This window comes from Panonychus citri, unplaced genomic scaffold, assembly GCF_014898815.1.
Source record: "Panonychus citri isolate SS breed McGregor unplaced genomic scaffold, ASM1489881v1 Contig00136, whole genome shotgun sequence".
In the NCBI taxonomy this organism is placed as follows: domain Eukaryota; kingdom Metazoa; phylum Arthropoda; class Arachnida; order Trombidiformes; family Tetranychidae; genus Panonychus; species Panonychus citri.
This window is the reverse complement of record NW_026515541.1, coordinates 3,099,112-3,118,189: the sequence shown is the minus strand read 5'-3', so window position 1 is coordinate 3,118,189 and position 19,078 is coordinate 3,099,112. Positions and strand designations below refer to the sequence as shown.

Here is a 19,078-nt window from a genome sequence, read left to right as displayed (position 1 = left end):
TTAGTTAATTATTTCGGTAAATAATTAAAATGAATTTTAATTGCAAGAAAAATTTTGATTCAATTAATGATATCGAATGGGAGATTTTCTTTCAGAAAGAAAATCAATTAATCACAATAATAGAATTGAAATGAAATTGTGTCGTCGATTGAGAAAGTTTGTGAGAGAGAGAGAGAGAGTTAATTGTTCTGTAATTTATATGAGTGTAAATCGTGTAAATTTGCAAATTGTGAGATAATTAATTATCTCTAATGAGTAAATAAATTAAATTGTATGTTGGCTGTTTGATTGAATTTCTTTGGTGTTGAAAAGTTTGTTTTTTCTTGAGTTCTAGTTAATTGTTTGGTTTAATTATTTGCGTTTGGAAGCAAATTCGTGAAGTATTTCCCTCGCCATTTCGAGATTATTTTTCGCGATTCCAAGCGCTCGAATGACCGATTGGTTCGAATAACCTTCGCTGGTCAGTATTGCGATATAGTCCATTTGTAGATTCTCATAACTCGCTCGAGCTTCGTTCTCCTTGTTTTCTGATAAACTAATTCCAAGTGGGTATTTGGCAGAAGTTGATTTGGACCTAGAGAAAAGTTTTCCAAGAGAAAAACAGAATTAGAAAAACAAATTGTCAACAATTAGAATTGATCATTTTACTTTTTAACTGAATGTGTTAATGATGTTGTTGCATTCGTAAGTGATGAGGATGAAGATGAAGGTGTAATCGAGTGTAAATTAGTCACACTCGAAGATGATGTCGATGTTAATGATTGAACTCGAAGTAAATCTTTGGAGGTCCTTTCGTTTGTTCCTGTTAAATTAATCAGAGAAAAGCAAATGATTAGTTGATTGTGTTTCCATTTGAACAATTACAATTTACCTCTAAAACCAGTGTTAGCATAATTTGGTTCATCGGTTGTGGTTAAATTAACTGGAAGATCATCACATTTAACTGATGTTGTTGGTACTGAAGATGAGGATGATGATAATGATGAAGATGATGACTGATTTGCTAATGATTTAGAGATCAATGGAGTTAAATCAAATAAATTGATTTCTGATGTTGATTGTGTTGGATTATTGTGTTGCTGTTGTAATTGTTGTTGTAATTGAATTGAATGATTAGATGTTAATCTATGAAGGTGAGGGTGATGATGATCATCGTGTAAATTGTTGAATAGATTTTTAGAATTGGCAGAATTTGAATTGATTAGTGATTGTTGTAAATTAATTGCTGACGATGATGAAGATGTTGTTGGTTTAGGTGATTTAACCCGATCAATTAAAGGACCAACTGGACTAATTGAAGTAGTTGATTGATTGCTAGAAGTTGATTCATCGAGATTAAGTAAAAGTTTTGATGATGATAAAGATGATGATTGTTGTCCAGTAGATGATAAATTAAATCTCGTTAAATTGTTGTTAGTTGACGAAATTGTTGTTGACATTGATCCAGTAATTGGACTTATAAGTGGACCCAATATTGATCCTCCGGTCAAACCAAGAGTTGAAGGTGATGCAGTTGAGGGCAGGGAAGATGCGGATGATACGGATGAAGATGAGGATGATAAGGAAGATGATGATGAAGGTAAACAGGTTGTTGGTCTACCAGGGGATCGATATTGACCTTCTCCTTGATGATGGAGTTTATTTGATTTACTGTTATTTCGGGAAAGTGGATTGGGTAAAGTTGATTCTGTTCTGAGTGAAATTAAATTGCCAGTTAAAGTGGAGGCGGAGGTTGAGGCTGAGGTGGTGGTTGAAGTTGAGGTACATGAAGAAGAGGAAGAAATTGATGAGGAAATGTTATTTCCGCTTCCATTTGATAAAAGTATTAAATTGGAATCAATTAGATTTCCAGTTAATGATGATGACGATGAGCCAATATTGTTAACCTGTTGTTTACCGGAACCGGATAAGTTACTTGAAATTAAAGGTGATGATTGAGATAAAAGTAGTAATGAAGAGTTGATTGTTGTTGATGATGAGGATTTTTGGGTTGAATTTGATGTTAGATTGAGATGATTATGATGATGATGTAAAGGCGATGATGTTGGTGATTGACTAGGAGTATTTGTTGGTGAGATACGTCGAGGTGGGATTGGTGGTGGAATCGATGATGAGCCAGAAGCCATTGTTGTTAATTGTGCTCCTTGGGATGAAGATGAAGAGGTGGAAGATGAAGTTGCTGTTATCAATGGGGAATCACCGGTTGGTGTTGACAATTGATTCGTTAGGCTACAAGCGATTAAAAGAGGACTCATATCAGCTGGTTTACGACGGTGAGTCTTTGGCGATTCTGATGGCGAATTGATTGGCGATCGATCGGCCTGGAACAATTAACAGAACAAACAAATTAATACAAAAAAAATTCGCAAATTCGACCAACAATTTATAAGATATTTTCTCTCGCTTTATTTGTTTAAGTAAATTGCCCTAATTGTTGATTCTTAATAAATTACTCATCAAATTAATAAACAATCAATCAATCAACGATTAAATTACTCACTTTATTGGTTTTTTCATTTAATCGGTTACAAGGCTCAGAAAGTGTTTGTAATGATGAAATCCAAGCATTCGGATCCTTTAATTGTTGAGAAAATAGAAAAGTATTTCATTTAATTGTAGATAATTAGAGAGAACAATTAAAAAGGGTTAATCATGGTTTTTTTAATCAACTATAATTAAGGCAAATTTTAATAAACCAAAACTGCCAAAAGCATAAATCATCATCTCATCATCAACATGAAACTATTAATTATTATTATTGTATTTAAATTGATCTTGTAATCAGCTAGAATTTAAATTATTAATGTTATTATCATAATCATCTGGATGATGTAATTAACTGAGGAAAACAATCAAATATAATTAAAATGATAGGTTGGTCAATTATAAGAAAATTATTATTCCTATGGACAGAGACAAAAGTTTGATTAAAATATAATCGTAAGGTAATAATTAACTAAAACACTATGTGGCCATTACAATTAACTACTTTGTCAAACAATTTACTCGTCAACTAACCAGATAATTAAACATAGAGACACAAATACACATAATCGATGAGAATACAAGTTAATCAGGTTAATTAGTGGGAGAGAAAAAAAAAAGATTTGTTAATTTTCCAGGTCAATAATGATTCTGTTTAACTGATCAACAAATTATTGGAGTTTGCTAAAAATAGACAACATTTAACGACTATAATAATAATTATAACTAAATTAACTTTAAATTGTGAGTTTGCTTTTAATTGTTTATCAACTAGAAGCCAAAGTCTCTCAATGATTTAAAAATAAGTAAAAATTGGAGAGAAACAAGCAAATAGTAAATAAGTGATGCAACAATTGATTAAACAACAACAATTAAATTGGAAAATTGCAAGTGGGAGAAAGAGGAAAATGATTATCACAATCAAAGATTATATAATAGGAGTACAATTAAGAGATGAAACAAATGTGAAATAATTAGTTGATTATATTTCAATGTTTGTTGTTGAAAGAATTGAGTTGATTTTAATCAACGATAAATATTAACTCATGATTTAGTTTGTCATTCGTGTTTAATTGTTGTTTTAATTTGTTGCTGATTTAATAGGCGGTGGTGGGAAAGTGACTACATGTTTCATTCATATTTAATCATTGCAATTAACGGGGAATTTACTTTATTAGTATTGTAAATGTAAAGATATAATAGAGTTGACTTATTAATGTAATATTTATATTCTTGTTTTGGATCTCATAAGTTTCAACTTATTCAATTATTACAATTATTGCATAAATCAAGAGGATGAGGATGAGGAGGTGATGGTGATGAGGGCTGAGGAAAAGGATGGAGATGAAGATGGAGATGGAGATGGAGATGGAGATGGAGATGGAGATGGAGATGGAGATGGGTGTCAAGAGATGGTGTATTTTTTGTTACAAAGGCACCAGACAAACAAACAATTCAAACAAACAAAAAACAGGCACAGTTGATTCAACAAGCTTTTCATATAAATAATATAGATTGATAGAGAGGAAAAGGAAGAGAGCAATTTATGAGTTTATAATTAAATAAATGATGAAGTTGTTGTTGTTGGTGGCGGTGATGATGATGATTGTGTGGCTTTGTGTAAATTGCCTTTAAAAATTAGATATATTGAGTCTCCAAAACAAAATTTTTGTTCTTGACCAAGCAAAGAGATTTTGACAATTCGGTGGTAACTTTACAATTTAGTTTATCAAGCAAAGATGAGAGAGAGATGATTATAACATTATCAAGAATTTATACTAATACGAATTGCAAAGAGCCTACTGACAATTCTAGGATGTGATCATGAGGATTTGAGGGCAAAAGGATAGGAAATTTGATAATTTTTCTTATGATTCTCTTTCTTATTGAGAAAAGATGAATAAATTTCATCGGGAGAGTTTGATGTAACTTTTGAGGTGAGAAAAAAATGAGTGAGCTGATATTTGGTTGATGATTAGGTCAAGATAATTTTTCTATGTCCAGTGAGATAGATCCAATGGTTTATAATAAAGTCTGAGATGTGTGAATGGGAAAGACAGAGAGATGGAGAGAGAGAGAGATGCAAAATGTTGAAAGAGCCATGGGTCAGTTCAATAGAGGAATAGAGGAGAGAGTGAGAGTGAGTTGATTAAGTGTAATTTTTGCATGAACAAAAAGGACAACAAGCGATTGTGGCAATTGGAAAGCGGCAACAATTAGCAGCGGTGGTTATTCAATAGCAGCACCATATAAATTTTGTAATCATTATGAGTGTTTGTGTGTGTGTATCTGGTTGTAATTATCACAATAATCAATCAATAGTAATGATACTTATAGTTAATGATTATCATTAACAACAAATAATAGAATGTTAAATGTGGTCAGGTCAAAATTTTCTCTCTTTCATTTTCTTTTCTCTTTTTTTATCAATAAGATTTCATGGGTTTTGAGTAGCATGAGATTTTACGATTTACCATTCCGTCCTTAAATTTATAAACAATCGGGAGGCGCACACAGGAAGACAATCATGATGATGATGATGATGATGATGATGATCAAGATGATGCAGGAATAAAAGCAATACAATTACAACCAGAGATTGAACATATTAAAATAATTGGGAAAGAGAAGAAAAAAAAAGAGAAAAAAAATAAAATAAAATCATAAAATAATCTAAAGAAGCCAAAGATGAATGAAAAAAAAGTAATCATAAAATAGTAAATAATAAAATCATATTATGTATACACACTCATGTTTTTGCACACTAAAGGGTGGGGCAAGTGATTGATGCATTTAGTTATTAATGGGGAGTGGGATCAATTTACAGGTAAAAAAATAATATCATGTTATTATCATGGTGATGTTAATTTCAGTTGATTCTTTTGTTTCTTTTCACCATGAACACAATCAAATGCTAATGCACTTTCTTGATTTGTTATTTTCTCATCTCAGATTAGAAATATAATTCAAGTTATGGGGATTAAGAGTTTAGATTAATCATTCAATTGATTAGTTAAGGTTGCTTTTGTTAATTGTTTTGATGGTTAACAGTCGTACAGATTAAATTTATGTGAGTGTGTCAATGTGAATTAGATTAAAGGTTAAATGGTTTTAAGGAAGACAATTTAAATTGTATTGTTTTCTTTTTTTTTCCTGATCCTTAATTGTGATGTTAAGATTTTAATTTCTTCATTATTCCAATTATCCTTTAATGATTAAGGTATTAATTGCTTACCTCAAAGTTTTCATCTTCTTCAATATCAACTAGATTTTGATCACGGGCGGATTCCTTGGAGGCTGATCGAGGATTAGGATCAAATGGATCAACCACAATAAGCTCAGTTCCTTTAATTTCAGCTCGACAGAATGGACATCCTTGTCCCTCAGAATCCTGAAGAAATCAAGGTTAACAATTAAATTAAATTTAGTAACAGAAGAAGAAGAAGAAAACAAAACTTATCAAAGTGTAAAGTTATCAAAATCTATCCAAATGGTTAACATTAGGATAAGGTTAATGGATTTCCTTGAATAATACATGTCAATGATCATTACTAAACAATATTTAAGCTACAATTAAAATTGATTGTTCCATCAAATTATCATTATATTGCTACTAACATGATTGTTACAAGGTAGAAAGAAAATGTCAATTGAAATATTAGCAAATTGATGGAAGGAAAAAAAGTGAAATGTTGATTCCCTCACACTCTAATTGCTCATTGAGATTCAGTGAAAGGTAAATAATCAGTTGTAGTAGTTAGAAAATATTAATGAGTTGAATTTTGACAACATTATAATTGAATTAGTTACATTCAATCATCATCATCATCACTGTGGTGTAACAATTTAACCAGTAAATTAAAAGCTCATAGAGATTGTGCTCATCTCATTGATTGTGAATAATTAAGGGACAAAGAAAGTTACATGTTTCACTTTTTTTCCGACTACAATTAACTCTCTCAACCAAATAGATTCGCTATATCATTGATAACTCTCTCTATCTTTTTGTGGCGAAATTTTTACCTGCCAGGATGTTAGACAAGGTGTACACAATAAATGGCCACAAGGTTCTATCCGAATGTCCTTGTTATTTTCAGCGCAAATTTTACACAATTGAAAAGTTGATCCCATTTCACAATAGAGTTCATATTGTTCCTGAGTAACTCGGATGTGATCTTCCGGAGTGGCTTGAACGGCCCAACTTAAATCAGGATTAACGTTCCTACCATCAGGATAAAGGTAACTGTAAACATAAAAGGTAATCAACAATTAGTTGAATTAATAAAATCAAACACGATAAACAATATGAAAAATATAAAAAACCATCATCACAATGAAGATATGAAAATTCAACCAACATTATTTTGCAGAATCAAAGTTTTGTATACAAATTGATTTCCGTTAAAATTATGTCACAATTAAAAGTCTTATGCTAATTTATCTTGATTCTAATTTACCTTTTCTGTTAATCAATATTATCACCATATAGTAATAATGATTGTTGTTGCTTAATCATCAAAAAGATCAGTTAAAATTTCAAGGTTTCTCCATATTATCAAAGCTACAACATTATTCTGAATGTAAATCCTACTCATTCAGTCAACAATAAAAAAGCTCAACTTGATGACCATGGAAATGTTAGTCATAAGATAAAATTGGAATTGTTTTCTACTCGATTTAATTGTTTTTTAGTAATTAACAATTCGTTGTTATTTCATGGTGATGGTGATTATAATTAAGACTTACAATCCTTCTCGATAGCCGTCTAGTAATGCTTGACAAAGTGACTTATTCTGAGGAATGGTTTGTAATATGTTTCCCTCCGGTGTTACATATCCAATGGCCCATTGTCCCAATCGAGTACAACTGAGCCGAAAAACGTAACTGTAATAAAAATGGGGAAAAAATCAGTTAAATATAAGAAAACATTTGAAAATTGATTGATTGTCACAAAAAGTTATCATAACCTTGATAAGTGCATAAAACTTTATTGTAAATTGTTCACACTGATTCAAAATATAAGAGCAGATGAATAAACATCTATTAGCTAAATTAGATTGTTGAAAATGAACAATTTACTTGATTAATAAAAAGTGTAAAGAGAAAACAAGAAATTCTGGCAAATTGAATTTTTCATGGTAAAGAGCATGAGAGAGAGAGAGAGAGAGAGAGAAAGCTAAATCGTTATCATGAATTCAAGAGGTAAATTGAATTAATTAATCACACGAAACAAAATGATGATATTTAATTTTCAATAGCCTAAGGCAGGTCAAGGTTAATGATCAGTGATAATTATAGTAATTGTATAATCAACTAATGTAAATAATTACAAAGTTTTCATACTAATAGTTAAATTATGGTGATCATCATGACGAGGGGTGGGGTGGGGTAAAAGTTAATTGAATAATAAATAAATGGTGAAACTGTTTGCAAAAAAAAGCGTCACCGGAAGGAGGAAGAGTGAGTGAGTAAGTGAGAGCAAAGAGGATGGAGAGTGATCATCAAGATGATGAGGATGATGATGATGATGCTTACCTCCCGGGTTTGTTGATGTATTTTTGAAGTCGGGCCTTGACTTCATCGTAGGTTAAAAAAGCAACATATCCAGGATGGGTGACAGCTAAGATTTGCCAATTGCGAAGAAGAGTCGACCAAGGTTGAAATAATCTGTTAATTGTTACAAAAGGAAACAAACTCAATTAATCTCTTGAATATGAATATCTCTTCAATTGTAAATCTACCTGGTGAACACATCAAATTCAAAATTAGATATGTAGTCATTGCAAGTTAAATCGATGGTTGATTTAAGAGCCATAGCCTCTAATCCTGAACCAATCGGATGCTCTTGGTGTAAAGTTTGACGGAAAATCCTCCATGGGACAATTGTCCTAAATATTAGGGAAAGAAACAAAGTAATAAATTACAATTAAATAAATAGAAACAATTAGTATAAGGCCTTAATTTACACGAATATCTATCATTATATTTTCTGTTCTCAATGTAAAAACAAGACATCATCGATATAGAGAAATCTTAACAGTTGAGAAAGAGCAAAAAAAACTTAAAAGATGAGGAAAAAGGATGAGGATGAAGATGCTGAGGCTAATTATCTTAGAATGATTATTTGTTTAACAACTGTAACTCTTTTACTTTCTATGGTAAAAACAGATACCAGAGAAAAAAAATATTCGAAAAAATCGGTTTGTTCTTATTACAGAGAGAGAGAGAGAGAGAGTGAGAAGGTATTAACAAGAATATCGCCGGAAATAAGCACTCTATGATATCCAAAGGCTCCCTAATGTCTTAAGAAAAGAGGATGTTGATACAGAAGAAAAGAAAGATGAGAGAGAACGAGAGAGAAGACAAATATGGGAGAAATATCTTTGAAAGATTTAAATAATATGTACGTTAAAATGTCAATGAGAAAATGAGAAGCAAATAAGATACGGAAATGTGATAAAAAAAGACGAAGAGAGAGAGAGAGAGAGAAAGTGTGAAAATTGTAAGATGAAAAGTGGGAGGCAGTAGAGTGAGTAAGTGAGAGAGCAAAGATCAACGGAAGTGAAAAAATGTCTAAATGGTAAAAATTGTAAAAAAAAGTAATTAAGATAACATTGAATGGAGAGATAAATTGTTGATCAATGAAAACAAATCCTCTTGAGGGATTAAGGTATGTAAAACTTTTGATTGCTAGATTAGTTTCTGATTAGAGTATCGGTAATGACGTTTGTTAATCAGTTTGACCGTTGATTGTTGCTGTTTGACCGGATAAACATTGATTGTGAAAGAGATGATTATGATTGTGATCGGGATGGAGGTGAAAGTAATCAATGTGTTACGCTATTAAAAAGGTAAATTAGTTGGGATGTTGTTGATTTTTCGGTAAACCTTTTCAATGGTTGTTATTATCATTCTAATTGTTAATTGTGAATTTATTGGTAAACCTGAATAATCATGATAATCATCAGTGAAAGTGAGGTAACAATTATTTATGAATAATTGATTGTCAAAATCAAAATCAATCAAGGAAATTAATTAATTAAAATTGAATAATCATCGATAGTTGAATAATGTAAATTAATTAAGCTAATTGAACTAATTCGTATTGATTGTTGATATAATGTAATTAAATTGTAAATAAATAATTTAATGGAGATTTTGATTAATTAGACAAAATCAATTTTTTTTCTTCAAATTAAATTAAATATTTACCCACCATGTAAATGAGTTTTGATTGCTGATAATTAACGGATTGATTTAAATATCATACGAACAATTAGGAAAAACAATGGAGCGAGAAATAAGATAATCATTATAAATTGAGGTAATTAACAATTGTAAAGTGAAATGTGATTACCAGTGCGAGTAAATTAATTAGTAAATGGAACAACAATTAAATTATCGAGAAGTGATTTGATTAATTTCAATGATAATAATCAACTTTTACTGTCAATTGATAATGAAAGTTAATTTTCTAGGACATTGTCATTAACAGTAGAGTAAAAATGAAAAGAAAACGTTAATTGTGAGTAATTAAACTTGATTTCAGGTTTAATTATCAAATCAAATCAATTGAAACGGTCAAATTGTAAGGTATATTAGAGATAATTGTAACTATCATCAATCAACAAATTATGATTAATCAAAATCTCTCATTGATGACACAGATAAAATGATTTGATTTCTTTTCATTTTTTTTTTCGCAACTCTTTCCAACTCCTACTTTTTCCTCCTCCATCATCTTAACTATCCAATGATGATGATGATGATGACGATCATGTTGATATTGATGATTAAAGTGATGAGAGAAAATGAGATCGAATGATGATCTTTCAATCATCAATGTCAATTATTACGTTTGTATATAAACATTTCTCGTTTTTTTTTCTCTTCCTTCAAAAAACTTTGAGACTCTATTTTTTCAACCAAAGATTAACATCTCAAGGTTTTAACTGTCAGATTTAATTGTTACCTTTGCAGAAAAAATAATATCTAATGTGTATAAAGAGTAAAAGATTAAATTTCTCAAGAAAAAAAAACTAACAATTAGTGATCAATAGTAATCATGAAATGTTTAACCCTGTTTTTGATTTTTCTCATGTTAAACCAGCTCATCATCACCATGGTAAACCAGAAGAGCAATGAATGAATAGTAGAGAGAGATGATGATGATGATGATGGGGAGGAGGAAGTAATTGATGACAAATCAATAGAATGGACCGTTGGCTGATGAGAAAAACTTAATATCTTTTTTTGATTGGGTTTAAATCAACGTATTAGTGTAACTGGTTAATCTAAAGAGGTTAAATGAGATTAAGACAGTAAGAGATAAATAGGAAAATAAAAAAAAATCAAGAACGTGGTTTAAAACTTATTATTATGATTTGTCTTATTGTTCAAGATCTTTCAAACGAAACAAGGACGATTAATTTACTCTTATTATTATTGAAGTTATATTGTTGATGATGAAAAATTTTCAACGATTTACTGATAACTATCATGTCTCATATAAATGATATACTAATAGATGATCAATTGTCAATAATTGGATGATTATTATTAAAATGATTAGTTTTCGATTGGTCTCTTACCTATCACCGAAATGATTTTTCCAAAATTCAGCAGCATCTGATTTGGTTATTCGATAAGTTGACCCGGCGAAAACTCCATCGGGAAAGATTGTCTTTAATTCAGATAACATGTGACTAAATACTAAACTTTGTTTAGTTAAATTTCGACGACAAGGTCCAGTTTCGTCGTACATTTTTTCCTTTCCTTCTTTGAAAAGACGAATGGTTTCTTTGCACTTCTTATTAAGATTATCAATGTATACACGAAAATATTCATTCTCATTAAGATAGTTCATCCGATCCTCATATTTATTATAAATTAACCTAAGATGTTGGTAAGTGTCTGTAGATGGCAAAGAAAGAGAGAGAGAGAGAGAAGATAAATAAAGTATTAAGAGTAATCAAATCAATGTAATAATGGAAATTAAAAAAAAAGCTAAATTGGGTAAGAGAAATGTTAATTAGTAGTAAAAGAGGAAACATGAAACCAACATGAATGGAATGATGATGATGATGGTGATGAAATAGGACACAGAACACAAAATTCATGGGAAAATGATGAGATGAACAGAGGAATAATAATGAGATTCATTGATTAGAGAGCAAAAAATAGGAATGAGAGAAAATAACTGATAGATTTAAGAGAAAATGTTTACACAATTGTGAAATGATTGGAATTATTTTCTCAATTCTTTTTTTTTTCATCTCTTGTTTTAAAATGAAAATGAATCACAAGAGAATATGATAGATACCTGGAAGTATGTCCAATATAAATGGAGGTGAATTTTTGAGAATAATTTTCGGATTATTACACAATTTTACAACCTTGTTCATTAATTTCCATGTTTTCTCAACGGTTCTTTTGTCTATAACCAATTTGGGTGATGGTGAAATAGCCTCCGAAAAGGCTCCCTGAATTTTATTCAGTAGTGAGGTTATACCAGGCATTCCATGGACAGAGTAATTGGTTGTCTTTAAACTTGTCTCAGTCGAACCAACGTTTCCTCCGGTTGACAGGGAAGTTGAACTGTTGTTACCTATGTTGATTGCCGTGTTGATTGATGTTAAATTAACGCTTGTTGTTGGAACAATTGAAAAATTTGATCCACTAGCAACTGATCCACTATTAATATTACTTATACTGGTTGTAGTTATTGAAGATGATGATGAAGAAGATGCTGAGGATGATGATGATGATGTTAATATTGATGTGGAAGAGGCAGTAGATATTAATGAGTGTTGGGATGTTGTTGGTTGTATATGATTACTGTTGTTATTGTTGTTTATATTCAAACCAATTGTTGAGAGTAATGGGTTAATAATTGAAGAAGATGATGATGATGTTGATGGAGAAAAGGAAGAAAAAGAAGAGGAGGAGAAGATAGGGTGAGATGTTGATGTTGTTGTTGTTGTTGAAGTAGAAATAGTGGTTGAAGAAGATGAAGAGAACTGATTATTTTGATGGTGATTAGAATTTGGAAAAGGAAGATTTGATGTAGATGATGGACTAATTGAAGTTGAATGAGTATTGGTTAATCCAAATTGATTTGATTGGTGTCCACCAGATAACATAATTGTCAACTGATCATTGAATTAAATCAGTGAAATTAATGAAATCAAGTCTATAATTTTGTTTCATTCGTTTAAATCTCATCTCCGCCAGATGGCGACTTTTAATTAGAATTTTAAACCGAATAAGTGGCGACATCTCGTGTTTTTCGTAATAATTTTTATTTAATCAGATGTTTTTTTTTAATTTTCTTGTTGATTTTTTGGTTTAACTGTTAATTAAAAGATAAATAAATGACGACAATTAAATTTGTTAACCGACATTGTAATTATTTTTTCAAATTACGTATACTGACAATGCATCCATGTCATCAACATAATCAAATTGTCGGTCTAAAACAATTGGTCAACTGTTATAATAAAAACGGTGGTCGGTTAATTTGTTTTCCTGTTGAAAGTGATTCTATTGAAGTGATTAAAGATCCTAAATCTTTTCATAATAAATTAAAGGTAAATTGTTATTAATTATTGTGTTGAAGAATTTAAAAATTATTCTAATTTCTCTTTTATTCTATTTGTAGAGATCAATTAATTCTAGTTCAAAGAGAATTGTTTTGTCTTCTCTTTACCTTGGAACTGGTCGTTTGGAGAAAGAGTTGATTAATATTCTTAAGAAAAGATTACAGTTGATTAGTGATTTACGTGTTAATATTTTGGTTGATTATAATCGAGGACAAAGATTAAATCAACATGATGATCCAAAATCTTCTAGTAAAGGTTTACTTCAAGATTTGGTTAATCGGGCAAACATTTATTTCTTCCTGTCACCGGCATTTTGTTCATATTTTCATCGACATTTAACTTTACCTTTACAATTTGTTAATGAATGTATTTCATTGCAACACATTAAGTGTTACATTTTTGATGATAATTTAATCATCTCTGGTGCCAATTTAAGTGCTGACTATTTTACTAATCGTCAAGATCGTTATATTTATGTACATAATTGTCCAGAACTTTGTAATTACCTGGAATCTGTTGTTAACCTGATTGGAAGAGTTGGTTTTAAATTGACTGTTAATGGTCAATTAACTACCGATTCAAGTGATTCTTTTAATCCATTTGATAGAGAAAAGTTTATCAAAACATTTAAAGATAATTTAACTCAAATTCAGTCAAAGTATTTAAAGTTAGATGAATTTTCAGTTACTAAAGTTTCCGGAGAAACTTTGATTGTTCCTACAATTCAAATGAAATATCTCCAAGTTACCGAAGATTTTGATCTAACCTCAACTCTTTTCAATTTGGCTCGTCATTCATCTCGAGTTAATCATCTGGTTAGTGGATATTTTAATCTAACAAAGGATTATATTGATCATTTAACCCAATTAAATGTATCCACTCGTCTTAATGTCTTAGCAGCATCAGAGGAAGTTAATGGTTTCTACAAAGCGAATGGATTTAAATATTTGATTCCAAAAATTTACACCGACAAATCGAAACATTTTCTCGAGATAATCAAACAAACATCGGCCAATATTCAATTCTACACATATTCCAGACCGAATTGGACCTTTCATGCCAAAGGATTTTGGACTTACCTAGATGACGATTCTTATGTTACCTCAATTGGTTCATCTAATTACGGTTATCGTTCAGTTGAAAGAGATCTGGAGATGCAATTTCTAATTGTCACCAAAGATTCAACTTTAATTGATAAATTAGAAAAGGAAAGGAAACAATTATGGAAATTTGCTTCTCCCATTTTAGATCATAACAATTTACCACCAATCTCATTAGGAACTAAATTAATCTCTTCCATATTTGGTAGCTATTTTTGATCAGTTGTTAATAATTAACATCAACAAATTATCTCGTAATAGTTATTAATTTGTATCCTGTTTTAATTGTAACTTGTTAAATACTTTCTCTTTTTTTGATAGTCAGTTGATATTATGTGATCTCGATGAATAATTACCTTTGATTGTAACAATCAAGCAATAAATGGTTTACGTTCATCATAATAATCATCATCATCAGTTTCCATTGTTGTTGACACTTCATTGATTAATTTAGTCCGATTTTTAGCTGATTCCTTTTTCTGGTCTTTTAATTGTTGTAATTTATTCTGTAAATTTATCCTTTTCTTAATGAATTTAACTTTAGCATAATTAACACTCGCCGTTGAATAAATTTTTGATACTCGATAACAAAACGAAATCAATACAAATGACAAAATACCGATTATTATGATCACCATGATTAAATTATCTGATTGGAAGGTTAAATAATTGTTAAATAAGTTTTTAATCCACTCGATTGTTGGATCAGTCCAGAGATTTGATATTGGTGGAGGTTTAATAATATTATATTCATTTTCACCGCAACGATAATTACCAAAGTCCCGATATTCATTAACTTGAAAGATGATTAAATCTGGACCATCGATTAACATATAATCATTATTAACAATTAAAGATTTATTATCTTTAAACCATTCGATTGTAAGATCTTCAGAGAATTTACAATTAAACGTTAGCATATTAATTCAATTGTTAATTTAGAAACAGATTCTATTGGGATAATAATTAACTCTTTAGTTGCTTAAGTTTTATTTATCACAATTGGTTAGAAAATTAACTAATTTAAGGTCGAGAATTTCAATAAATTTGATAGCCGTTAACTTAAAAGAAAATCTAGTAATTATAATTCAATATCAAGCAATTAATGATCATCTAGTTAATAGTCAAACAATTAAATCTACTGGTTGATTAACGTTTAATCCCAAGGATAAGAAAAAGTTGATTGGTTATTTTTTACAAATTTTCTGTTAAAAATCAACAATAGTGTATGTTTACTTTGATCCATTAATTGATCGACAATTAAATGTTATTCACCCTTTTAATCAACAATTAATTGTAAAGAAATAGAAATAATTAAATGTTGTATTTCCCTCCATTCTTAAGCCCCGCCCTTTTTTCTCATTTCCCTCTTTCTTTTTTCTCTTTCTTTTTCTTTCTAAATTTGGTAAACATTTTAATCATCATCACATTAGAATTGGTTTTTAATTGTTGTTTCCCTTGATTAATTTATCTTTGTTATTTTTTGTTCTTCATTCTCTAATTTCAACTGTTTATCTACCTGCTCTGTTGTAGTATTAATTGATTCTATTGATTGTTCGGCCTATTTTCTTATTCCCTAGCAAAGGTCTCACTCTGTTTGGCTTTTTTTGTGTCTCTATAAATTAAACACTCAACATGACGAAAGGTGCAAGTAAAATTGAGGTTAAATCTATTCCGTTTACGGAGGAATCGTTTAAGATGTTCAAAAAAGCCATGAGGAATTCATGTACACCTAAAGCCCTGGAGGTATTTGATTTTGACTATGCCTTTAAATTAACCAAAAAGGCTAAAGTATCACCTTACGCCTTCATGTTATCGTTAATATACATTGAAAGAGCCCGACAACAGTCACCCGATTATTTTAGGAAAGTCTCACCTTGTGACCTTTTCCTGGTTTCATTGGTAAGTCTTTTGTTTTATCGTTCAAATGTTTCCATATAATATGATCATCATTCATGATCGTCTCTCTGTTTCCAATATTCATTTCCATCTTGTTTTCATTTACCTCTCTCTCTCTCTCTCTCTCTCTCTTACTCATTCAAGTTTTTCCTTTGTTTACTTCGTAATACGATAGTCCCATGAGTTTGTGTATCATGGGATTTCTCCGCTTTCATGAACAACTCTTTGTGTTTGTTTCTTTTCTTTCTTTCTTTGTTGCTCTTGTTCTTCCCTTCCCCTAACAACTCGTTCAAGTGTTACTTTATTATACATGAATTAATAATTCTTTTTTCTATTCTTCTATTTCTATGATACATGTAATATAATGGCTGATTCTTTGTTTATGTTTCTCAAGATGGCGGCATCCAAGGTATTAATTGATGAAGGAGAAGATGAAGAAATAAGAAATGACCGATGGGCCACCATTGCACAATTAAAATTACGTTATATCAATCAATTGGAACGTGAATTTCTATCAGCTATTGATTGGAATCTATTTGTTCATCAACAAGTTTTCTTTGAAACTTTGGTTAACATTATGATCACCGTTATTAGAAATGAATGTAGAAAACGCTGTTGGAACGGGTTAACGTATAATGAGATGCAAGTACTACTTGAATACGATGAGAAATTTAAACAAGTCTGTCTTATGGTTTACCAATATATGGTTAAAGTGATGCTGGTCTTTTCCTTAACATATTCAGCTATAATTCTGAGTGTTTTATCTGCTGATCAGAATACTTTAACAAAGTGATCAGTTCCTGTATCTTTCGTTCTCGTCCCGTTGTAATTTTGTCTCATGGATAAACCAAATTAACCATTTTGCTGTTTAACATTATTAACAAGCTATTTCCAGTAAATTGCTGAACCATTGGTCTTATGATTTCATTAAGGTAAGACTCGAGATATGTCCATCAGCTCAACTTAATTGTGTTTGTTTAAATTAGATTAGGTTATTATTAAGGGTCACTATTGACAAAGAAAGGCCCGGAGGGCCTGAGATAATCAAACTGCCAAACAATTGATATAATGTTAGCTGTCAACACCAAATCAACTCCATCTCCCACTAATAGCTTTTATTTCATTGTTAAATGTGGACCAACTTGTACCCGCTTATGCCCGTGAAGTGTCAAATAATCTTAGATTGTTGAATTAATTGTCAAGTTAATTAAATGAACTCATTTTCTTTAAAAGCCGCGAATTGTGAAACACAAAACAATCAACTAAAAGTATAAAAGTTGAGCTGATTGACATACATCTTGAGTCTTACCTCCTTACACTAGACATAAAAGATATTCGGTAATTAAAAGTTTAATCGGTTATGTGTTTTCACGCAACAAGAAAACAAAAACCAAGAGAAACCAAATTCAATCACCAAAAAGTAAATCATTCTAATTCTAGTTGGATATCCAAAGGAAAGAGAATGTGTGATTTGAACATCATCTAATTTGGTAATCATTAAAAAAGAGAAAACTAAAAAACAACAAATTCGGTTTGAAAAGTAAACCAGGTATCAACTCGTACAAATATCCGAGTATTTTGATACTTTAGGTTGAAACATTTGAGGACAACATTATCAATGAAAACACGAGTTAGTGATGGGCGATCATCGAATCTCTGATCGATCGAAAAGATTGATCGATCTTCGATGATGTTGTTTCCCATTGATTTTTAAAAAGAAAAAAATTTCGCGCCACCAAATGCGAAAGAGAATTATTGTTGTTACTGTTTCCCTTTCTTTTTTGTCTGTCTGCGACGATCGATCTTTTCCCAAAAGTGATCGATCAATTTGTGCTCCAAAAAGATCGATGGAGATCGAGTCATTTACTCGGTGCATCACTATGACTCTCTCGCCATGACTCTCTCGCCATGATGATGAAGGAGGAAATTAATTGAAATTAAATAATCGTGAATAAATAAATAATAAGTTCCTTGTCCTTTTACTATAAGTGTAACTTAATCCCCTGTGTTAACACGGTTACTCTCAATATACTCACTCATCTCTAAACCTTAGAAAAACAGAGTCAACCACACCCATTATTCATCATACCCCAACAACGGTTGATATCCCCTTGTTTATACCTTGGTCAGCAAACACTGGTTATGTCCTCCTTAGCTGTGGCAAATAAAGTTAAGGCTCCGATGGTGATACAACGCTCTATAATCATCGTCAAAATGAAACAAAAAAGCTCTTTTCGAATAAAATCACTCATAAAACAAAGAATTACCTTTGATAACGAAATGAAGCTTCTCTTTGGTCGTGAATGTGTCAAAATCCTTTTGAAAAAAGAATTCGTTCCAACAATATTTACACAGCTTGAAGCTCATAAAGACTGGACCATTGAGACACCATTACCTTATCTACCGATGATCAAATTTATTACCTTACTAGCTGACATCAACAAAGACAGATCAATCAAAACCCAACTGGAAGAAGAGAATGAGATAGAAGTTCACGAAATATTCAACATATACAAAGAGGACAACAAGATAGTAATAATCATAAAACTCAAATCATCTGATCTAGGAAGGTTAAAAAGCCTTGGAGGTACAATTAAACTTTACGACAGAGAATACAGCTTCACTGATTTCTTTAACATAAGAAGATGTCACATCTGTTTCAGTTATCTTCATTATAGCAACAATTGTAAGCAAGATATACACTGTGCAAAGTGTAGTGAACGTCATCACGAGAAACGTTGCAATAAAAAACATGAGAGATTCAGGTGGAGGTGCTCGTCCTGTTTCCTTTATGGTCACTCCGCCTATTTTTATTACTGTGAAAACTATCAACGACGATTAGCGAATTATCTTGAGAAAATGGAACACCGATATGATGAGATTATGGTGGAAGAACAACAACTGGTCTAGATATAAAAGCAAATCCTTTTGAATGAACTGTCAGTTATGAATTGTACCTAGTGAACTGTTGTTCTGAAACAAACATACTTTAAA

At 30.8% G+C, this 19,078-nt stretch overlaps 3 protein-coding genes across 3 annotated transcripts; 2 read left to right on the top strand and 1 right to left on the bottom strand.

Annotated features, from left to right (window-relative positions):
- Nucleotides 1–17: 17 nt before the first annotated feature.
- On the bottom strand, nucleotides 18–12,771 carry LOC128392160 (E3 ubiquitin-protein ligase CBL-B-like). Its single transcript, XM_053352140.1, has 11 exons — nucleotides 11,807–12,771; nucleotides 11,076–11,397; nucleotides 8,226–8,372; nucleotides 8,020–8,151; nucleotides 7,231–7,368; nucleotides 6,508–6,727; nucleotides 5,720–5,875; nucleotides 2,501–2,575; nucleotides 872–2,321; nucleotides 649–802; nucleotides 18–574 (listed from the first exon to the last, which is right to left on the bottom strand). The coding sequence occupies exons 1-11, from the start codon at nucleotides 12,624–12,626 to the stop codon at nucleotides 352–354; spliced, it is 3,837 nt and encodes a 1,278-aa protein (XP_053208115.1). The 5' UTR covers nucleotides 12,627–12,771; the 3' UTR covers nucleotides 18–351.
- A 2-nt stretch (nucleotides 12,772–12,773) lies between these two features.
- On the top strand, nucleotides 12,774–14,590 carry LOC128392165 (CDP-diacylglycerol--glycerol-3-phosphate 3-phosphatidyltransferase, mitochondrial-like). The gene is made up of 2 exons (XM_053352144.1): nucleotides 12,774–13,073; nucleotides 13,145–14,590. The coding sequence occupies exons 1-2, from the start codon at nucleotides 12,858–12,860 to the stop codon at nucleotides 14,402–14,404; spliced, it is 1,476 nt and encodes a 491-aa protein (XP_053208119.1). The 5' UTR covers nucleotides 12,774–12,857; the 3' UTR covers nucleotides 14,405–14,590.
- Nucleotides 14,591–15,589: 999 nt separating this feature from the next.
- On the top strand, nucleotides 15,590–16,983 carry LOC128392186 (protein CNPPD1-like). The gene is made up of 2 exons (XM_053352169.1): nucleotides 15,590–16,087; nucleotides 16,479–16,983. Exons 1-2 carry the CDS (start codon nucleotides 15,821–15,823, stop codon nucleotides 16,875–16,877), a joined length of 666 nt encoding a protein of 221 aa, XP_053208144.1. The 5' UTR covers nucleotides 15,590–15,820; the 3' UTR covers nucleotides 16,878–16,983.
- Nucleotides 16,984–19,078: the final 2,095 nt, after the last annotated feature.